The sequence below is a fragment of the Sus scrofa genome, chromosome 13, assembly GCF_000003025.6.
Source record: "Sus scrofa isolate TJ Tabasco breed Duroc chromosome 13, Sscrofa11.1, whole genome shotgun sequence".
Taxonomy (NCBI): domain Eukaryota; kingdom Metazoa; phylum Chordata; class Mammalia; order Artiodactyla; family Suidae; genus Sus; species Sus scrofa.
In genome coordinates, this window is record NC_010455.5 from 31,312,418 (window position 1) to 31,331,072 (window position 18,655).

The 18,655-nt window shown below is 54.4% G+C and overlaps 2 protein-coding genes across 12 annotated transcripts; both read right to left on the reverse strand.

Moving 5' to 3' along the window:
- On the reverse strand, positions 2,731–4,432 carry TMEM89 (transmembrane protein 89). Its single transcript, XM_003132191.4, has 2 exons — positions 3,856–4,432; positions 2,731–3,505 (listed from the first exon to the last, which is right to left on the reverse strand). Exons 1-2 carry the CDS (start codon positions 4,147–4,149, stop codon positions 3,329–3,331), a joined length of 471 nt encoding a protein of 156 aa, XP_003132239.1. The 5' UTR covers positions 4,150–4,432; the 3' UTR covers positions 2,731–3,328.
- SLC26A6 (solute carrier family 26 member 6) lies at positions 6,870–18,232 on the reverse strand. 11 transcript variants are annotated; one of them, XM_005669510.3, is made up of 21 exons: positions 18,106–18,232; positions 16,137–16,295; positions 15,912–16,051; positions 14,811–14,921; positions 14,091–14,254; positions 13,734–13,898; positions 13,504–13,656; positions 13,121–13,194; positions 12,889–13,036; positions 12,518–12,631; positions 12,271–12,348; positions 11,834–11,929; positions 11,629–11,735; positions 11,393–11,462; positions 10,343–10,435; positions 10,153–10,257; positions 9,620–9,742; positions 8,174–8,350; positions 7,936–7,990; positions 7,320–7,456; positions 6,870–7,121 (listed from the first exon to the last, which is right to left on the reverse strand). In XM_005669510.3, exons 1-21 carry the CDS (start codon positions 18,126–18,128, stop codon positions 7,107–7,109), a joined length of 2,307 nt encoding a protein of 768 aa, XP_005669567.1. In that variant the 5' UTR covers positions 18,129–18,232; the 3' UTR covers positions 6,870–7,106.

Consider the following 18,655-nt stretch of genomic DNA (forward strand, 5'->3'; position numbering starts at 1 on the left):
AACCTCATGGTTCCTAGTCAGAAATTCCAATGGGAACTCCTATTTATTTTTATTTTTAAACTCCCCCCCGCCTTTTTTTTGACTGTGCTCATGGCATGTAGAAGTTCCCAGGCCAGGGATCAATCCCAACCCAAGTTGTAGCAGTGACTTTATCCTTAACACACTGAGCCACAAGGGAACTCCTTGATTTTAATTTTTAAATTGTGCTAACATATCCATCACTTTTGGCAACTTAACTATCATTACATCTTAACTATTATACAATTCAGTGGTTTAATTACTTTGAAAATGTTGTGCAACCTTAACACTCTTTACTTTCAAAATCTTTTCCTCGGAGTTCCCCCTGTGGCGCAATGGGATCGGTGGTGTCTCTGCAGCACCAGGCACAGGATGAGGGGTTTGATCCCTGCAGCTATGATGTAGGTCGAAAATGGGCTCAGATTTGATCCCTGGTCTAAGCACTCCACATGCTGTGGGGCAGCCAAAAAAAAAAAAAAAAAAAAAAAAAAAAAGCTTTTCTTCATCCCAAACAGAAACACTATACCCATTAAGCAATAAATCACCATTTTCCCCTTCCTCAAAACCCTGATAAACTTCATTCTACTTTCTATCTCTATGAACTTGCATTTTCTAGGTACCTCATATGACTGGAATCACACAGTATTTGCTAAAAGACATTAGGCCCAAATTAGAGTCACTTATGCTAAGCCCTGTGCCACCAAACTAAATCTTAAAGATTTTAGTTTTGGCTCCCAGAAATGGAATCTTAAACCAGTCCATCAGGAATCTCCTGATCTGCAGGAGTTGATCAGGTCATCTGCCTGATACACTCCTGCCATGCCCTAAAGGAAGGTAACTTTGCAGTAACCTCCCCCGCCCCTTTTTTTCTGCCTGGGCCAGGGAATGAACCCATGCCACAGCAGTGACAACATTGGATCCTTAACCACTAGGCCACCAGGGAATTCCACCAACCTGCTTTTTTTGCCTGGTATAATATCCTTGTTTCCACTCCCTTTTCCCTTTAAAAGTCTTTCATTTTTTTTACAGCTCCTCGGAGCTCTTTTCTGTTAGATTGGATGTGCTTGATTTTAATAAAATTTTGCTCAAATAACTTTACAAACTTTTAATATTACTCACCTTATCTTTCAACTTTATCCATTTGTTTGGCTTATTTCACAGAGCATGATGTTTATCTATTCATCTATTGGTAGATGTGGGCTGTTACCACTTTGTGGTTTTTGTGAATAAGCTGCAATGAACACTGGCATACAAACAGTTTTTTGAGTCCCTACTTTTATTTATTTTGGTATTTACTTAGGAGTTTGGAATTGCTGGATCATGTGGTGATTCTATTTTTACCTGTGTTCTGTAATGACTGTACCACTTTACGTTCCTGCCAGCAATGCAAACAGTTTCTAATTTCTCTACATTCTCACCAATATTTGTTATTTTCCATTTTTTTCTCATAATAGCCATCCTAATGGGGGTGACATAGCTCATTATGGTTTTAATTTGAACTTCCATAATGACTAGCATCTTTTCATGTGGTTATTGAATTTTTGTATATCTACTTTTTTTTTTTTCCTTTCAGGACCACACCTGTGGCATATGAAAGTTCCCAGGCTAGGAGTCAAATTGGAGGTGTAGCTGCCGGCCTACACCACAGCCCATGGCAACTCTGGATCCCCAACTCACTGAGCAGGGCCAGCGATTGAACTGGCAACCTCACGGCTCCTAGTCAGATTCGTTTCCACTGCACCACAGCGGGGACTCCTTTCATTACCTTTTCTTTTAGTGTCATACTTAAGAAATCACTGCCCACTCCAAGATTATGAAAATTTCCATCTGGGGAGTTCCCACTGTGGCTCAATGGAAATGAACCCGACTAGTATCCATGAGGACAAAGGTTCGATCCCTGGCCTTGCTCAGTGGGTTAAGGATCTGGCTTTGCCTTTAGCCACGGTGTAGGTCACAGATATGGCTCAGATATGGCGTTGCTGTGGCTGTGACATAGGCCATCAGCTACAGCTCCATTTTGACCCCTAGCCTGGGCACCTGCCGTGGGTGTGGCCCTAAAAAACAACAACAACAACAAAGTTTGATCCTCTTTACCTAATTTTGTGTTTGCCATGTCCTGTAAAATATTCAGATCTTGAGGGGCCATTATCCTGCCTACCAGAACCTCTCTAGGAGGTACCAACTCCTGCCCCTTCCTAGCCTGTTCCCTCCTGTGTTTCAGAGCTCCTTCTTTCCCCTGAAATCCTGACCACTCTACAGTTCCTGAAACAGGTCAAGGTCTCTTCCCCCACTAGGCCCTTGTAAGTGCTTACCCTCTGGCTGGAGCACTCTCCCCTCCTCTCATCACCGCACTCATCCTTCAGGTCTCAGCAGTCAGCGCACACCTGCCCTACCCCAACTGGGTCAGCACATGTCTGTGCAGAGGAATTGCTTTTTTTTTTTTTTTTTTTTTTTTTTTTTGTCTTTTTGCTATTTCTTTGGGCCACTCCCGCGGCATATGGAGGTTCCCGGGCTAGGGGTCGAATCAGAGCTGTAGCCACTGGCCTACGCCAGAGCCACAGCAACGCAGGATCCGAGCCGCGTCTGCAACCTACACCACAGCTCACGGCAACGCCGGATCCTTAACCCACTGAGCAGGGGCAGGGACCGAACCCGCAACCTCATGGTTCCTAGTAGGATTCGTTAACCACTGCGCCACGACGGGAACTCCGGAATTGCTTTTTTGAGTTGGCTTCACCACCACCTCTACCCTCCCCTATTTGTGAGTGGGTGAGGAGGAGCCAGTTCTGAGCTGCACATCAGCAGATCCTGATGCCTATGGTAGAAGGAAGAGAGCAAGGGGGTGAGGGCCCCTTTGGGAAAGCTCAGCCCTCACCTCACTTCCAGAGGCCTTAAAACAAGGGCCGCTTAGGTGCCAGAGCATGTTTGAGATGTCACAAAGATGAAGGTATCCAGGGGCCATCCTCTATCCCCAGCCCTAGCTCACACCCTGCAGCCTCAACTAGGAGCCCTAGATGACTGAGCCAGGTGGTCACTTTGGGGCTGCCCTCCCTGGACCACCCGCATCTGCCCTGATAGCCACGTTTTCTCCTACCACACTGGGGGCCCCTGAGGAGCCCCAGAGCAGTTGTATTTGTGAGTGTGATTGTTAGAGAGGAGGCATCAGTTGGTGGGGGCAATGGAGCAGTGTGAGCCAGCCCAGGCCCCACCTGCCGAGCCATCCTGAGCCCTGAGGCCACAATGGGTCTACTGGCTCTAAAAGTAGAAAAGGGGCACAAGGTCCAGAAAGGCATATGTTGGGTCTCCCAGTCTAGGCGGGAGTCCCCTTTATTTGGGTTCGCTGCTGGGTGGCTAGACGCTGCAGGTGGCCCTCAATGTGGACCAGAAGGGCATCCAGCATATGCAGGACCCCGAGGAGGAGGGCGCGGTCTGAGATCGGGGCCCGTCGTTTCCAGGGTGCACAGGGGTCAGCGGTCACCTGTGGATGCTGAGGACAGGACCGAGAGGCAGGAGTGAGGACAGAGGAATGGGACAGAGGTACAGTGGGAAAGGGGACTTAGGGTGATGGAGGATCACAGAGGGTCTGTTGTAGGCTGGTGTGGTCATGAGGCCCATGGAAGCTGGATGAGGAATGGTGATATTAAATGGGGAGGTTGGGGGCAGGGTACTACCCATGGGGAAACGGTCAGGGATTGTTGAGTATGGATAGACACAGGGACCCTGTGATGTGAGCTATGGAGGAGGGGCGGCAAGAGGCCCAGGAGGCATGAATGGGAGGGTGGGAAGAAGATAAGAGCTCACTGGGTATGAACAGAGGTAAGAGGCTGTGCGGCTCACCTCACTCTTCGTGGCCTGTGAGCGCCGCCGCTGCATCACCGCACGACTCAGCATCAGCATCATGGTCGTGGTGACCGTGACTCCAGCCACAGGGTAGATGCGATTCACCCCCAGGCCCATCCAATGGCCAGGACAGCTCAGGCTGCCCTTGCAACCCTCCAGGCTGTTTGGCTGGCATCCCCAGGGCTGTAGGTCCAGCCCTACCTGGTACCACAGGGGCCGTGACCAGGCATGGGTGCGGACAGGCATCGCTAGCAGAATCAACCATGGCAAGAAGGACTGTGCGTGAAGCATGGCTGTGGCAAGTGCCAGGGGCCGGAATCTGGGCGCCTGGCAACGGGCAAATGCCCCTCCCCCATGGGCAGGTGAGGCAGCAGGTTCCAGCTGGGCCCAGGATTTTCATGAGAGCCAGCCTAGCCAGAAAACATAGGTGGGTTTGGAGGGCTGGGTTCCAGAGCCAGAGAGGACGGCAGGCTTGAGGCCCAGGACTGAAGGAATGGCTCATTTTTTTTGTCTTTTCAGGACCCCATCCACAGCATATGGAAGTTCCCAGGCTTGGGGTAGAATCAGAGCTGCAGTTCCCATCCTATGCCACAGCCATGGCCACAGCCACGCTAGATCTTTAACCCACTCAGTGAGGCCAGGGATCGGCCCGTATCCTCATGGATACTAGTCAGGTTCATTACCACTGAGCCACAGCGGGAACTCCAGGAATGCCTCCTTTCCTCTCTCCCTCCTCCTCACCTAACAACCAACGCCTAAGATTCTAACACCCACAGCTCCTAATGCTGCTCTCCACCAGTGGCAGCCCCACCCCAGGGCCAACCAAGCACCAGAGCTGCTCCCTGGTCCCCTCTGCCCAGGCTCAGCCCCATGGTTCCCATCGCAGCAGAATGAGCACTCAGAAATGTGGGCATATGTTCTCCAGAGGCTCAGCCTGGCCCGTGAGGTGCTCTGTGGTCTCTGCTCCTGCCTTGTCAGGCCTCCCTGGTATTCCTTGAACACACATGCTATTCCCTATGCCAGGAACTCTGTCTTAGAAAAAGATCTTTCAAGTCTGGATTTTAATTCAGCAGTCACCCCTCTCTCCCATGACCATCTTGGGTAACGTAATCCCTTCTTTCTCACCTGACCCTGTTTTATTTTCTTCAAAGCATTTTCTTTTTTTTTTTTTTTTCTTTTTTTAGGCCCACAACTGCACTATATGGAAGTTACTGGGCTAGGGGTCAAATCGGAGCTGCAGCTGCCACAGCCACAGCCACATGGGATCCAAGCCATGTCTACAACCTATGCCAGATCCCTAACCCACTGATTGAGGCCAGAGATTGAACTCGCATCCTCACGGATGCTGTGTTGATTTCTTAACCCACTGAGCCACAAAGAGAACTCTCCTCAAGCATTTCTAAGTACAGGTATACCTCAGAGATACTGTGGTTCAGTTCCAGACCACCATAATAAAGCAAGTCACACAAATGTTTTGGTTTCCCAGTGCATGTAAAAATTATGTTTGCACTATACTGTAGCCTATTAAATGTGTGGTAGCATCATGTCTAAAAAAACCTGTATCTTAATTAAAAAACACTTTTATTATTAAAAAATACCATCATCTGAGCCTTTAGCGAGTCATAGTAGTAACAAAGATCACTGATCACAGATGCTCTTAACGAGTAAAATAATAGTGAAAAAGTTTGAGATATTGTGAAAATTATCACAATGTGACACAGAGACACAAAGTGAACAAATGTTATTGGGAAAATGGCAATGGCACCAATAGACTCGCCTGACACAGGGTTACCACAAACCTTCAATTGGAAAAAAACCCTCAATATCTGCAAAGTGAAGTAACACAAGGTTTGCGCGTATCTGCAAGTTCATGTTTGAGGTTTATCTTCCACTCCAACACATAAGCTTTGCTCAATCAGTATTTATCAAGCACCTGCAAGTGCCAGGCACCAACTGTTCCTGGTACCTGGATGGGCGCGACAGAGTAGACAAAGGGCCCTGACTTCCTGAGCAAGGTTCTGGGGGTGGGGGAAGGACAGATGATTCATGAAGACAGAGCAGAGCACTGAGCTGGGCCAGGATAGAAACAGCCAGGCGAGGGGTGCCTCCATGACTTGCAGGGCAGGCAGCCTCTGTCCACTGGCCCAGCACAGAGCCCAGCCCTGTTTTGAGTTTTCTGTGGCATTTAATCATTTAATACTCATTTTGAGTACCTGTGAAGTAGGTACTATTACCATTCCTTCTGATGAGACCCTGAGGCCCAGAAAAATTCTACCCCCGACTCCCAGCCCCCTAATCAATTCAGCATTGGCTGGCCAGAAGACCTGCTGCTGCCCACTGGGCCACACACCCAGTGTTGGTGTTTTATGGCAGAAATCAACACATGGTTCTAGGCTGACAGTGACCTGCAAAGCCCAGGCGATCTAATTAAATGAACACATTTCCCCAAGCAAATCAATCATGCATCATCTTACTTTTATATGCAGACCAGCCATACCTGTCAACACCTGTCCTTCCTCAGCTGGTTACTCAGATATTCATACCACACCCTCCAGACCCAGTGGCACCCGGCCTGCCCTGCACCTTATCAGGTGCCCCTGAGAACAGGTCATTCCTGAGAAGTAGCTCCAATTCCAACTATTTTACAACTGAGGACACAGGTGCCAAGGGCTGTGCATGGCTCGGGAGAAACTTGGACCTAGGTTGCCCCTATCTTGGGCCTGGCCCACAGCTCTCCCTCCCACTCCGCACTCCTCCTGCCTGACCCTGACCTCCCCAAATCTTTCCCCTAACTTCCTTTTTTTTTTTGCAGGGGGCTCACCCAGGGCATGCAGAAGTTCCCGGGCCAGGGATTGAACCTGAGCCACAGCAGTGACAATGCCCAATCCGTAACCAGAGAATTCCTTCTCCCATCTTCTGACTCCAGTTCCCACTTTGGGGTATAAGAAGGGTCAAGTGCCAGGGCTGTGGACCATGCCCCCAACCCCACCAAGCCACAGCAGAGCCTGGCATTAGGCAAACAAATCTTTATTCCTGAGGCTAAAAACAGGCATCCTCCTCCAGCTCAGCCAGGGCCTCATCACTGAACTTAAGAGTCCCAGGACCTCCATCCCTGAGTTGTGTTGTGCGTGTGTGTACGGAGGTGACTCCTGGGTGACATCTGGAGGTAGCCCAGTGGAAGGGGATTCTCACAGGTACCCTGTCACAACCTCCAGAGGTGGGCAGTCTCCGGCAAGGTGGCAGCATGGTCAGAGTTTAGTAACCTGGGTAGAGAAGGAAGGAGAGGCTCCTGTCAGTTACCAAAGGACACAGATCACCCCCTCCCCCAGGAGCAGCTTCATCTGAAGGCAGGAAGGGAAGAGCCATTCAGAACAAACCAGGAGGACTTCCTGGAATCAGGGTCAGGACGGAACAAGCAGTGGATAAACAAAAGGAGCTCAGCAGGCTAGAGGTCAGCTCACCAAAGCAGGGCTGACGGGGCCAGACCGTGGGTGCTGGAGGGCAAAGATGACAGCATCGTGGACTGAAGCAAAGAGATGCTGCTTGGTGATAGATGCATCAAAGAAATGCCCAGCCTCGAGCTGCGAGACCACAGGAGCTGTAGGCAAGGAGTAGGTCTCCCCTGACTCACAGAACCACCAGGAACCCCAGTTCCCAGGCAGCAGCAGAGTATTACCTTGACCTTCACACCTGAGGCTTATAGCTAACTCCCCACTCTTCTTTTTTTTGGCCCCACCCATGGCATATGGAGGTTCCCAGGCTAGGGGTCGAATCAGAGTTGTAGCCTAGGCCACAGTCACAGCCATGCCCGATCTGAGCCGCCTCTGCAGCCTATACCACAGCTCACAACAACGCTGGATCCTTAACCTACTGATCGAGGCCAGAGCGTCCTCATGGATACCAGTCGGGTTCGTAAGCCATGATGGGAACTCCCTAACTCCCACTCTTGACCCCTGCTTCCCAGGACACCTCTGACCTCCAGCTTCAGGGACTTTTTCTTTGTGCTGCCTGGCAAATTCCTTGGCCGGAACCCCCACCCCCTCACCAGGCCCCTCTTGTTGTCCCCATCCCACGTACAGTGGCAGGCGGCCATGTACACCTCCACCTCGATCTCCCGGAAGTCACGGAAAATCTGCAGCAGAAAAGGGGGCCAGACTCAGAGGGAGGTTCAGGGGCTCTGAGGGGGGGACTCAGGCAGCCTCTGGGGAGGGCGTTCAGGGGGGAACTGAGAGGGTTGGGGGTCAGGCTCAGAGGGCTCTTGGAGCTAGATATGGGGTCAGGGTAGAGGGGTCTTGTCCTCCCTCAGGGCCCTCACATTCTTCAGGCTCTTGAGACACACAGTGTCCACAAAGGAGAGGGTGCCCAGGTCCAGGATGAGGCTGTGGAAATCTGGCTGAGGCAGACCCAGGGCCTTCAGTGAGGACATGGCTGGGGCCTTGGCATCTTCTTGATCTCCCGCTGCTATATCCTCTAGCTCATTCTCTGCACTCACCTGCCAGGGAACCAGATACACTGCAAAGGCCACCCACAGAGGGGTGAAGGCAGGGAACACACAGATATACAGAGACACACACGATCAGAAATGGGAGCAGACGGGATTTCTCATCGTGGCTCAGTGGTTAACGAAGCTGACTAGGAACCACGAAGTTGTGGGTTCGATCCCTGGCCTCGCTCAGTGGGTTAAAGATCAGGCATTGCCGTGAGCTATGGCATAGGTTGCAGATGTGGCTCAGATCCCGCGTTGCTGTTGCTGTGGCTCTGGCGTAGGTCAGCAGCTACAGCTCTGACTAGACCCCTAGCCTGGGAACTTCCATATGCTGTGGGCACAGCCCTAGAAAAATGCAAAAAGACAAAAAAAAAAAAAAAAGTGGCAGCAGACGTGTAAGCACACATATATGGGGCATACAGGGACACGGACATGGGAAGCCTGGATATAAAGACAGGCAGGACATAGGGGGACACAGAGGAGAGGATACTGGGACTCCATGAGCACAGAGACATGCATCTATTGCTCTGTTACCTCCTGGGCCCAGGTTTAATAGGGACACTTAAAAAGGAAGGGCACTGGGAAAATATGCCCCACCTTCGGTCAACCAGAATTGAGGATGGAGGCCCAGGGACAAACCAAAAGAGACTCGTGGACACATGTGCACACACAGACATCCTGACATCCTGCTGAGTCTCTAATTGAGATTGTTGCCCCCCACCCCTGTTTTTTAAGGGCTGCACCCGAGGCATATGGAGGTTCCCAGGCTAGGAGTCTAATCAGAGCTACAGCTGCCAGCTTACACCACAGCCACAGCAACATGGGATCTGAGCCACATTTGCAACCTAAACCACAGCTCACAGCAACACCAGATCCTTAACCCACTGAGCAAGGCCAGGGATCAAACCCGCATCCTCGTGGATACTAGTTGGTTTCAAAAACCGCTGAGTCACAGTGAGAACTCTGATTATTGTCCATTTGATCCCAGATTTTCCCCATGTGCCCAGTCTCTTCCCTCTGCCCATGAGCACAGACTGCAGGGTCTTATGGAATCCACAAATTCAAGGTCTTTAGCCAGGCATCAGATTACAGACCAGAGAGCCACAAGCAGAACTCTGTGGCATATCACTAGAGATCTCCCACAGAGATCCCTCCATTCCTCCTACCACTGACACAACAACCTTGAACCCATAACTGGTAGGTCCATGGATTTACTCATAGGACACACATCTCTCTGCAGCTCACGGCTGGCCCCTCTGCCACCTCCAGCCTCACCTTGACGTTGGAGCCCTCCACATCGTTGCTCTCGATGTTTGTGATACCAGTGTTTACATTGATGGAAATAGAAGTGTCCTTGATGTGAGAAGAAGAACGTATATGTGTGACTGGGTCACTTGGCTGTATAGCAGAAATTGACAGAACATTGTAAATCAACTATAATAGAAAAAATAAAAATCTTAAAAAAAAGAAGAAGCGCCCTTGGAGACGACAGCCTAGGCCAGGCAAGAGGGGGGCAAGAAGAGGGCGGTCCCAGCTGTCACATGACAGCCAGGCCCTGGCTTTGGCCAGGTAAGTGGACCAGGGCAGCCAGGCTGAAGGCTCTAGGGTTTTGACCCGCTTTGGGAAGAGGCCTGTGATGGTTCATGCTTAGGAGGCAGGAGATAACCAAAGCCCCTTCCCCAGAGGCCTGACTTGCCAGGGGAGTAAAGCAGGGTCCCCAGGGGCTCCAGGGAGAGAAGGATGCATGAAGGAAGGTGAGAAGCCAGGGGGCCGGGAGAAAGGCTGGGTGGGCTGCAAGCGGCCCCTGCCTTTTTCACGAGCTTGTTGCCCTTCTGCAGTCGTTTCAGCTTTAGCTCCTGCCGCCTGAGCAGCTTCTTCTTCTGGGAGATGAGGCGGTCCACATCCACACCACACTAGAGCAAAGGGTAGGGCAGCGGATGTGGCCCCTGGGGAGGTGAGGGACCCTCTGTCCCACACCCTGTGGAGCCCAGGCCTCACCCTCTGCTTGAGCGCGTCACCGTAGAGCTCAGCGTTGGCAAAGAACATGGTGGTTGAGGAGCGGAAGATTTTCACGCCCGGGACCTCCCTGGCCTGGGGATGAGTCAGGGGTAGGGGTGGCTGAGCCCGCATCTCTCCTAGCTACCTCTCGCTCTGCTTTCCTTCCTCCCCTGTGTACCCACCAGGGCCCGCCACCCAACCCTCTGCTCCTCAGCCAATGCAGGCCCAGCTGTGGCCCCTGCCTTTCCAGGATTTCCCTGGCCCCTCAGCCTGGCCTGTCAGAGCTGCTGCTTCTTCCCTCAGGACATCCTGAACCCTCCTACCTCATCTTCCCTGGTTTCCTGCCAGTACCAGGCCAGGTTTCAATGGTCTTAGCATTTGCTCGGTCTCTTTTCTGCATGCAGACAGAGACACTGTCCTGGGCTGCCGGCCCAGCACAGCCCAGGCTTTACCAGCTCCCACCCGACTCAGGACACTCCAGGTCTCTGCTCGGCCTTTGGGCCTGAACGATATTCCCTCCCAACCACCACCACCTCCCTTTCCATTCAGCTGAGCCACGCCTCTTGTGTCCTCCCCTCCCTCTGCCTCATCGTCCTGTGCTCAGCCTTCAAGGCTCCATGTCAGGGGGAATGAGCTTGTTTTATTTCACACCTTTGTTCGCAGAGCTTGGCATGAGACTTCACAGGAGGTACATGAAGGACAGAGATTCAGTAACCCTGTTGATCAGCTCAGGAAACAGCCTCCCCCAACCGGGTGCCCGAGATCCTGCACCTCTGCATTCCTGACCCGGGGCTACTCTGCAGGATGGGGCTTGTGCTGCTGCCTCCAAGACAGACCCCTCCCCCAGGCCCCAAGGTCCATGTTCTGAGTCAGGGGTGGGGGGAGTGGTCACAGACCCAAATTCTTTCCTTGAAATTTTAAGGACAAAAGTGCCCTTGGTGCCTCCCACCCCACTTCCGTGCCAGGTGCCAAATGATCTGATAAGGGGTAGCCCATTCAGCTCTGTGCCCCCCATCTGCACCCTTCTCTGGTTTAGCCCCCGCCACTCACTTCTGAGTACTCTGCCACATCTCTGTAAACGTCTGTGTCTGGCATCTGCCCCAGGACAGAGTAGTGGGGCCTGTGAAGGAGAGAGCAAGTGTGAGAAGAGGGGGGCATTGAGGGGGCAGTGAGGGGGGTACTAGGGAGGCTGGGGTCACCCCCAAGATGTGGGAAAGCTGGGGGAAGCCAGTGTGGATCTCACTCCCTCAATGGTGGGAATGCAGGGGACCAGAGGTGTGACTCACAGCTGTATGCGGACCACAACGAGCAGCATGGAGAAGGCTATCGCAACCGCCAGGCCAAGGTCCAGGTTCAGCAGGATGGTGGCCACAAAGGTCACTAGCCAGATGAGCTAAACACAGAAGGGCAGCGGTTAGCAGGGTCTAGAAGGGTCACTGGAGCTGAAGGCCCTGACCCCCTTGCCCGCCCCCATGCTCCCAGGCCTCTCACCAGATCCACTCGATTTGTCTTCCAGAGGGAGCATAAGTCAGTGAACTGCATCAACATGCCCTTCAGGTTCACAATGATGACGGCTGCCAGAACTGCCTGGGGGGTAGGGGGAGGGCCACCAGGAACTCCTGAGAGGTCCGGGATGCTGACCACCCTGACTACCTGGACATGAGCCAGTCTGTCCCTTAAGCACCTGGGTGTGACCCCCAAATGGCACCCACCACCTGCTGCCCCCTGAAGCGAACAGCTTGGATCTGGCTGGGAAAGGGTCTCACCCCTGACCCTTGACTCCAAGTCTCACCCCAGAGATTGCAAGCTTGAAAAAAACAGGACATGAGCCTGCACCCCTCCCCCTTGCCCAGGACCTGACTGATGGGAGTCTGTGGCCTGGCAAAGGCCCCCAAGCCTGGTGGGGTGGGGGTGGGGCGGGGGCTCACCTTGGGCAGGTCTTGGAAGAGTTCTCCAAGTTTGAGGATGATAATGAGGATGAAGAGGGAGGAGATGGCTCCAGCCACCTGTGCAGTGGGAGTGAGCAGGAAGGTGGGTGGAATGGGGGGGCGGGGAAGAGGGAAGAGCAGGGGGAGTGGGGAGGGCAGGGGGAGGTGAGAGGGCAGGGGATGGGAACACCCAGGCAGAGCAGTGCATGTGCACAGAGGCACACCCACACCCACACCTGCAGCCTACCTGTGTGTTGCCCCCGGTGCTCTCCTGTACCAGGCTCCGAGACATAGAGCAGCTCACAGGGAAGCACTGGAAGATGCCCCCAATGAAGTTACTGAGGCCGAGCGCCACCAGCTCCTGGTGGGGGAGTGCAGGAGTGGGGACAGGTCACTAGCAGCTCCTGGTCCCCGTGTCCAGGACTCTGCATCCCCAACCTTCATCCCCACTCAGTAGCCCCCAGAGACTTGGCCACTGTTCCCCCATGTAATGCTCTCCCCGTCTCAATCCCCCACATGGTCTCAGCACATCTGTTTCCCTGCCTCCCACCTGATACTCCATCCCTCCAGGACCTGGGGTCTCTGCCCCCTCTGGGTCTCGCATCCCATCCCCCAGACCTGGTTGCTGTCCACCCGGTAGCCATGCCTCAGGGCGAAGATCTTCCCCAGCGAGATGGCAATGGCGAAACCAACCACGGCGATGGCGAAGGCATTTCCCACAAGACGTGCAAACAGCTGCGGGCTGGGGGCCACTGGGGGCACCAGCCTGTGAGGGGCATCTGTGAGGCCAAAGGAAGGTTCTGGCCCTGGCTGCCCAGCCCTCCCTGACCCGAAGGGGTCAGGAGCTCACCCTGCAGGGATTCTGCCCACGACATCCACCTCATTCAGTCCTATGCCGTAGGAGATGCCTGTGGCCCCGATGAGCTGAGGGGAGAGCACAGAGTCAGGGGAGTGAGGTGCGGGCACCGTCCTGAAGGGAGATGGAGAAACCACTTTGGGGATAAAGAGAGAGGCCTGAAGCGAAACCCTCAGAGGAGTGGGGAGGTGTCAGCGATACGCGGAGAAACGGACACCATCATTTCGGGAAATGGGAGATGCCACCGGGGGCTGTGTGCTATGGTCCCCCCAGTCAGTGCCCAGTCCAGCTAGTCCTTAAATACCTGGGATGCCCACAGGGCAGGGACGTGTCCTCACTTGCCCTGTCCCCTGTCCCCCGCCCTCCAGAATTCGAACCGTGAGTAGCTCCCCGGGGAGTGGCACGGGCAGATGTTTCTGCAGCTTGTTGTTCAATAGCTTCACCAGCACGAGCACCAACCCTGCCACAACTGCAGTGACCAAGGTGTTGACTACAGTCTTGGGCAGATTCCAGCAGACCTCCAGTGCTGTCTGAGGAGAAGGGGGGGTCAGAGCCAGCCCTCAACATCCTGGGTCCACCCACCACTCCTCCTTCCATCCTCACTCACATAGATGAGGGACAGTGGCCCAGAGCGGCTGCTCAGATGGAGGCCAAACACATACTTGAGCTGTGAGATGAAGACCTGCACGGACGCGGCTGTGGTATAGCCACGGACCAGAGGCTCTGACAAGTAGGTGACCACGAAGCCGAAGTGGACCAGGCCCAGCCCCACCTGTAGGGTACACGGGGAAGTCAGGGGTGGGCAGCGAGAGTCCTAAGGGTGGACAGAGCAGAGTCCAGGGCAGGTGGGATCAGAGGGGGATGAATGAGGAGGGAGCATGACAGTGACAGCCAGACATTCAGGGGAACTGTCAGGTGCAGTGGAGAATGAGTCTGGCATTTGGGGGCATGGACTGCTCTGCACCTGAAAGAGGCCCACTAGGACACTGAGTGCAGAGGCCAGCTGCACCCGCCTAGCATCTCTGGCTGCCACATCAACCGTAGAGTTCGAGGCCTGCAGGAAGTCCTCATCTGGGGCCAGCGATTCTGTCACACTGCCCACCATCACAGACATGACAGCAAAGGTGCCTGTAAGAGTAGATCAAGATAGGGAGAGGACACTGCCCTGCCCTGGAGCCCTGGTCCTAAGGGAGAAGTCAGGAGACACCCAATTCTACACCACCATCCTCAGATAATGCTATGCAGATAGAGGCAGTGCTGGCGGTCAGTCAGATATAAACCTTAAGTTCAAGGGTTCTTGAGGGTGGCTGGAAGTGTTGGCCCTGCATCATCTACCTTGGCCCACCTGTGTCCACTGGCTTAGGACCGCTCCCCTTGTAAAAGGTGACAGGGGGAAGGGGACATGGCATGCCTCAGGCTATCAGGCTTATGCCAAGTCTGGGCCCCTTGAGTGGCTTCACTACCCACACCCTCCTGGGCCAGTTCGTGGTAAACTGAATTTGTGGCTCCACAGTCGGAGGCCTGGTCCTGCCTGGAATGACCCTTGGGCCAGTCTCCCAGCCACCCAGCACCAATGCCTCCCTCCCTCTTCCCAGTGTTTCCTTGCCCAGCTCAGCCTCTCTCACCCTGTCCTCCCTGGGGAACATGGGCATCCTCCTGCAAGGCTGGGCCGGGCTCCACTCACCCACAGAGATGTGCCGGGAAGTGCCAAACAGGAAATAGATAAAGACAGGGTAGAAGGAGCTGTAGAGGCCAAACACGGGGGGCAGTCCGGCTAGGAGGGCATAGGCCAAGCCTGGAGGTAGAAGGGTAGCAATGTAGGCTTGAAGGTCAGGGTCTTTTTTTTTTTTTTTTTTTTTTTTTTTTTTTGTCTGTTTGCTATTTCTTTGGGCCGCTCTCACGGCATATGGAGGTTCCCAGGCTAGGGGTCGAATCGGAGCTGTAGCCACTGGCCTACGCCAGAGCCACAGCAACGCGGGATCCGAGCCGCGTCTGCAATCTACACCACAGCTCACGGCAACGCCGGATCCTTTAACCCAATGAGCAAGGGCAGGGACCGAACCCGCAACCTCATGGTTCCTAGTCGGATTCGTTAACCACTGCGCCACGACGGGAACTCTTTTTTTTTTTTTTTTTTTTTTTAATGTTTTTATTTTGCTTCATTTTTGAAAGACGTTTTTACCAGGTAGAATTACAGGTTAACAGGTTATTTTTTTCTTTTAGTGCTTGAAATATTTTGTTCCACTGTCTTCTCTCTTGCGTTATTTCCAGCGATAAACCTGCCATCATCCATATCTTTGTTCCTCTGTACTGTTTTTTTTTTTTTTTTTTGGTCTTTTTGGCATTTCTTGGGCCGCTCCCGCGGAATATGGAGGTTCCCAGGCTAGGGGTCCAATCGGAGCTGTAGCCACCAGCCTATGCCAGAGCCACAGCAACGCAGGATCTGAGCCGCGTCTGCAACCTACACCACAGCTCACGGCAACGCCAGATCGTTAACCCACTGAGCAAGGGCAGGGACCGAACCCGCAACCTCATGGTTCCTAGTCGGATTCATTAACCACTGCACCACGACGGGAACTCCGAAGGTCAGGGTCTTGAAAGGATGAGGGAATCCCAGCCCTAGGTTATGAGCCATAGTCCCAGGGACATCGGTCATGCTTTTGGGATGTGGCAGGAAGTAGGGAGTGGGGTTTGCAGACCACAGGGCTTCCCGGCCAGGACCTTAAAGGCTCAGGGTCACCACCCAAGAGTTGAGGGTACAGTCTCTAGGTCAAAGGTGGCTCACCCTGTGGTAGCTGCATAATGGCCACACTCAGGCCAGACAACAGGTCACCCAGAAGCCACTCACGCACAGGATACTGGGGTAGCCAGGTCAAAACTGGGAGGTACTGGAGCAGAAGGGCGTAGGCCCGAGCACGGGAGCAACTGGGGACAAAAGGGTAGATATTAGAGATAGGGGCTAAGTTCTGCCAGTGCTCCCAGCCCCCAGGCCTCCCCCTCCAAGCCTTACCGAAACCAGTTTCGCCACTGCCAGGTCCCAGTTGCTGAGCCTCGGTTCCCCAGCTCCTCCAGCTGTTCTTGGTTGAGCAGAGGCCGCTCAACATGGTAGTCTCGCCTCCTCAGCTCCATTGTTTGTGTTGTGGACAGCAGTGCTTGTGTGTCCCTCTGGCTAGGGTGGTGAGGCCAGAGGCACAGTGAGGGCACTCCTGGCTCAACTTCCCCCACATCTCCGTCTGGGACCAGAGAGTTACCCACCTGAATTTTCTAGGTCCCAGACCTAGGTAGGTCCAACCCCTGCAGCTGTCTCCTGCAGGCCCTATGCCCACGCCCAGGCAGGGGCAGTACCTGAACTTTGGCTGGTAGAAGACTCTTGCACGGCCAAAGTCCCCCACAAAGAGACAGCAGGATGAGCTCAAGCCACATTTCAGCCCAGGTGTGGCTGCCCAGCCCTGAGTGTTCACCAATCTAGGTTCTAGGCTGACTGCCCCTCCCAGCCCCCTCCCCCTAGCCTGGGCTCTTCCCCAGCCAATCCCAGTCCAGACTGTGTCCTTATCCAGCTCCCCCACGAGCCCAGTGCATGCTGTCTGAGAGCAAGAAAGGAATCCAGCAAACCAGGCAAGCCTCTATTCACAGGAGGAGGCTCTAAGAGAAGGAAAGTGTTGGGGCTAAGATAGCCCTTGGGCCTCCAGCTCAGGCCTAATCTGGGAAAGCCGGGGGATGCCTCTCACCTGGAGGGACATGTTCCCACCTGGAAAGGGAAGCTCCCATCAGAAGGGGGGACAGTCTCACCTAAGGGAAACTTTCATCTAAGAGGAAAATTTTTCACCAGCCTAGGTAAGTTTTGTACTGGGCAGAACCTCTGATCTGCCCAGTGGCAACCACCTGAATAAGGGGAAGGATCTCACTGGGGAATAGGAGATTTGGGGGGAGGGAGTTCTCACCTGGGAGGAAGCTGTCCCAGAAATAGTTGTGGTCTGGCAATAAGAGCTCTTAGAGGGGGAGCGCTTACCTGGGGGAAAGTTCTCACCTGCCAAAAAAGTTCTAATCTGGAAGGTATTCTCACCTAAGGGAAGATCTGATCTTGAGGAAGCTCCTACACATAATGGGAGAAAGCTCTCACCTGGGAAGGGATCTCCGGGGGCGGGAAGAATCTTACCCAGAGGGAGGCTCTGCCCTACTGGGAAAGCCTTCACCCCTGAGGAAAGTTCTGATCTGAGAGAAGCTCTTACCTAGGGTGAGCTTCCCACCCGAGGGGCAGAAACTCACCGGGAAAGAACTCTAACCTGATGTCCCGGCTAGAGGAAGGAGTGGTGGAGTGGGTGAGAGCACGATCCTCAGACTCTTGGCGAGTCGCGCCCGTCTCACAGAGATCTTTGAGCCCCCTCGCCCCTCCTCCGTGAGTCACTCGAGGTCTTAAAGGGCTCCTGCCCCCGCCACCACCAGCCCCCTTGCCCCCCCCCCCCCGCACCGGTGCTTGGAGGACCGGGCCTAGATACTTGGCCCCTCCCTCTGGGAGGGCCCTGCAACCAGAAGGGCCAGAGTGCTCATTCCCCGACCAGTTGCATCACTGGACTCAGGTCCCCGCTATGGGCATTCTTGTAGCCACGTCCCGGGCCCAACGTGCCGCCCCGGAGCACCTCCTAGGCCGGTACTCCTCCACACGCAGCTGCCTCCTGGTGGCAGCCAGCTAGCCCCTGGACAACGCTAGAGGGGCTTTCCGCACTGCCCGTAGGGGTTGGGGCCGCACCGGTTCCCACCCCATCCCTCGCTATGGTTGGGCAGGTGTCTGCAGAAAATCGCCAAAACAGTAAACCGAGGCGCGTCAGGCGGGAAGTGCCTGCTAGGGACTCGGCGATCCCTTCAGAGCTAACCCAAGCGGGGCGCCTGCTCGGGGGCCTAGGGGTGGTCCGCGCCTCGGACACCGGACACCTCGCGGACTCGGACACCGGGAACAGGGGCCGTGCCCTGTACTCACTCACCCAGGCGCTTCTGACAGCCCCATTGCGGGTGGGCGGCGGAGATGCAGCAGCTCCTAGGTCTCCGGCAAGAGGCCGCTACGGCCCAAAAGGCGGGGCCGGGACGGAGGCAAGGCCTGGGGCGCGCTCCCAGCAGCCAATCCTCAGGCGGGACGGGGAAGGCTTGGGCCAGTCAGCGTGCCGGGGCGGGGCCTAAGGGACAAGGTCGCGGCGCTGAGAAGCAGAAGGAGGGAGATTTAACCCCTTCCTTCCCGAGCGCCTTGGTTTGCGCTCCCCCTCGTGGCTCGCCTAGCTTGTCTCCCTGAGCTGTAGTTAACTAAAGGACAGGGACTAAGGATCCGAGCTGGCCCGGTACCTGCGGCCCTAGGTCCCAGAGTGGGACGGGACTAATACCAGGTCCTGGCTTCTTGCCCAGTGTCCTCGCAGGACGTCTAGGGGCGCGGCTGGGACGTCTAGGAGCCTTAGTTCTCCTTGAGTTATTCAGGTCCACGGGGCATGGCATGTCTCTGACACGGAAGGGGCTCAAAAGGCCTCCCTTTAACTCTGGACACGC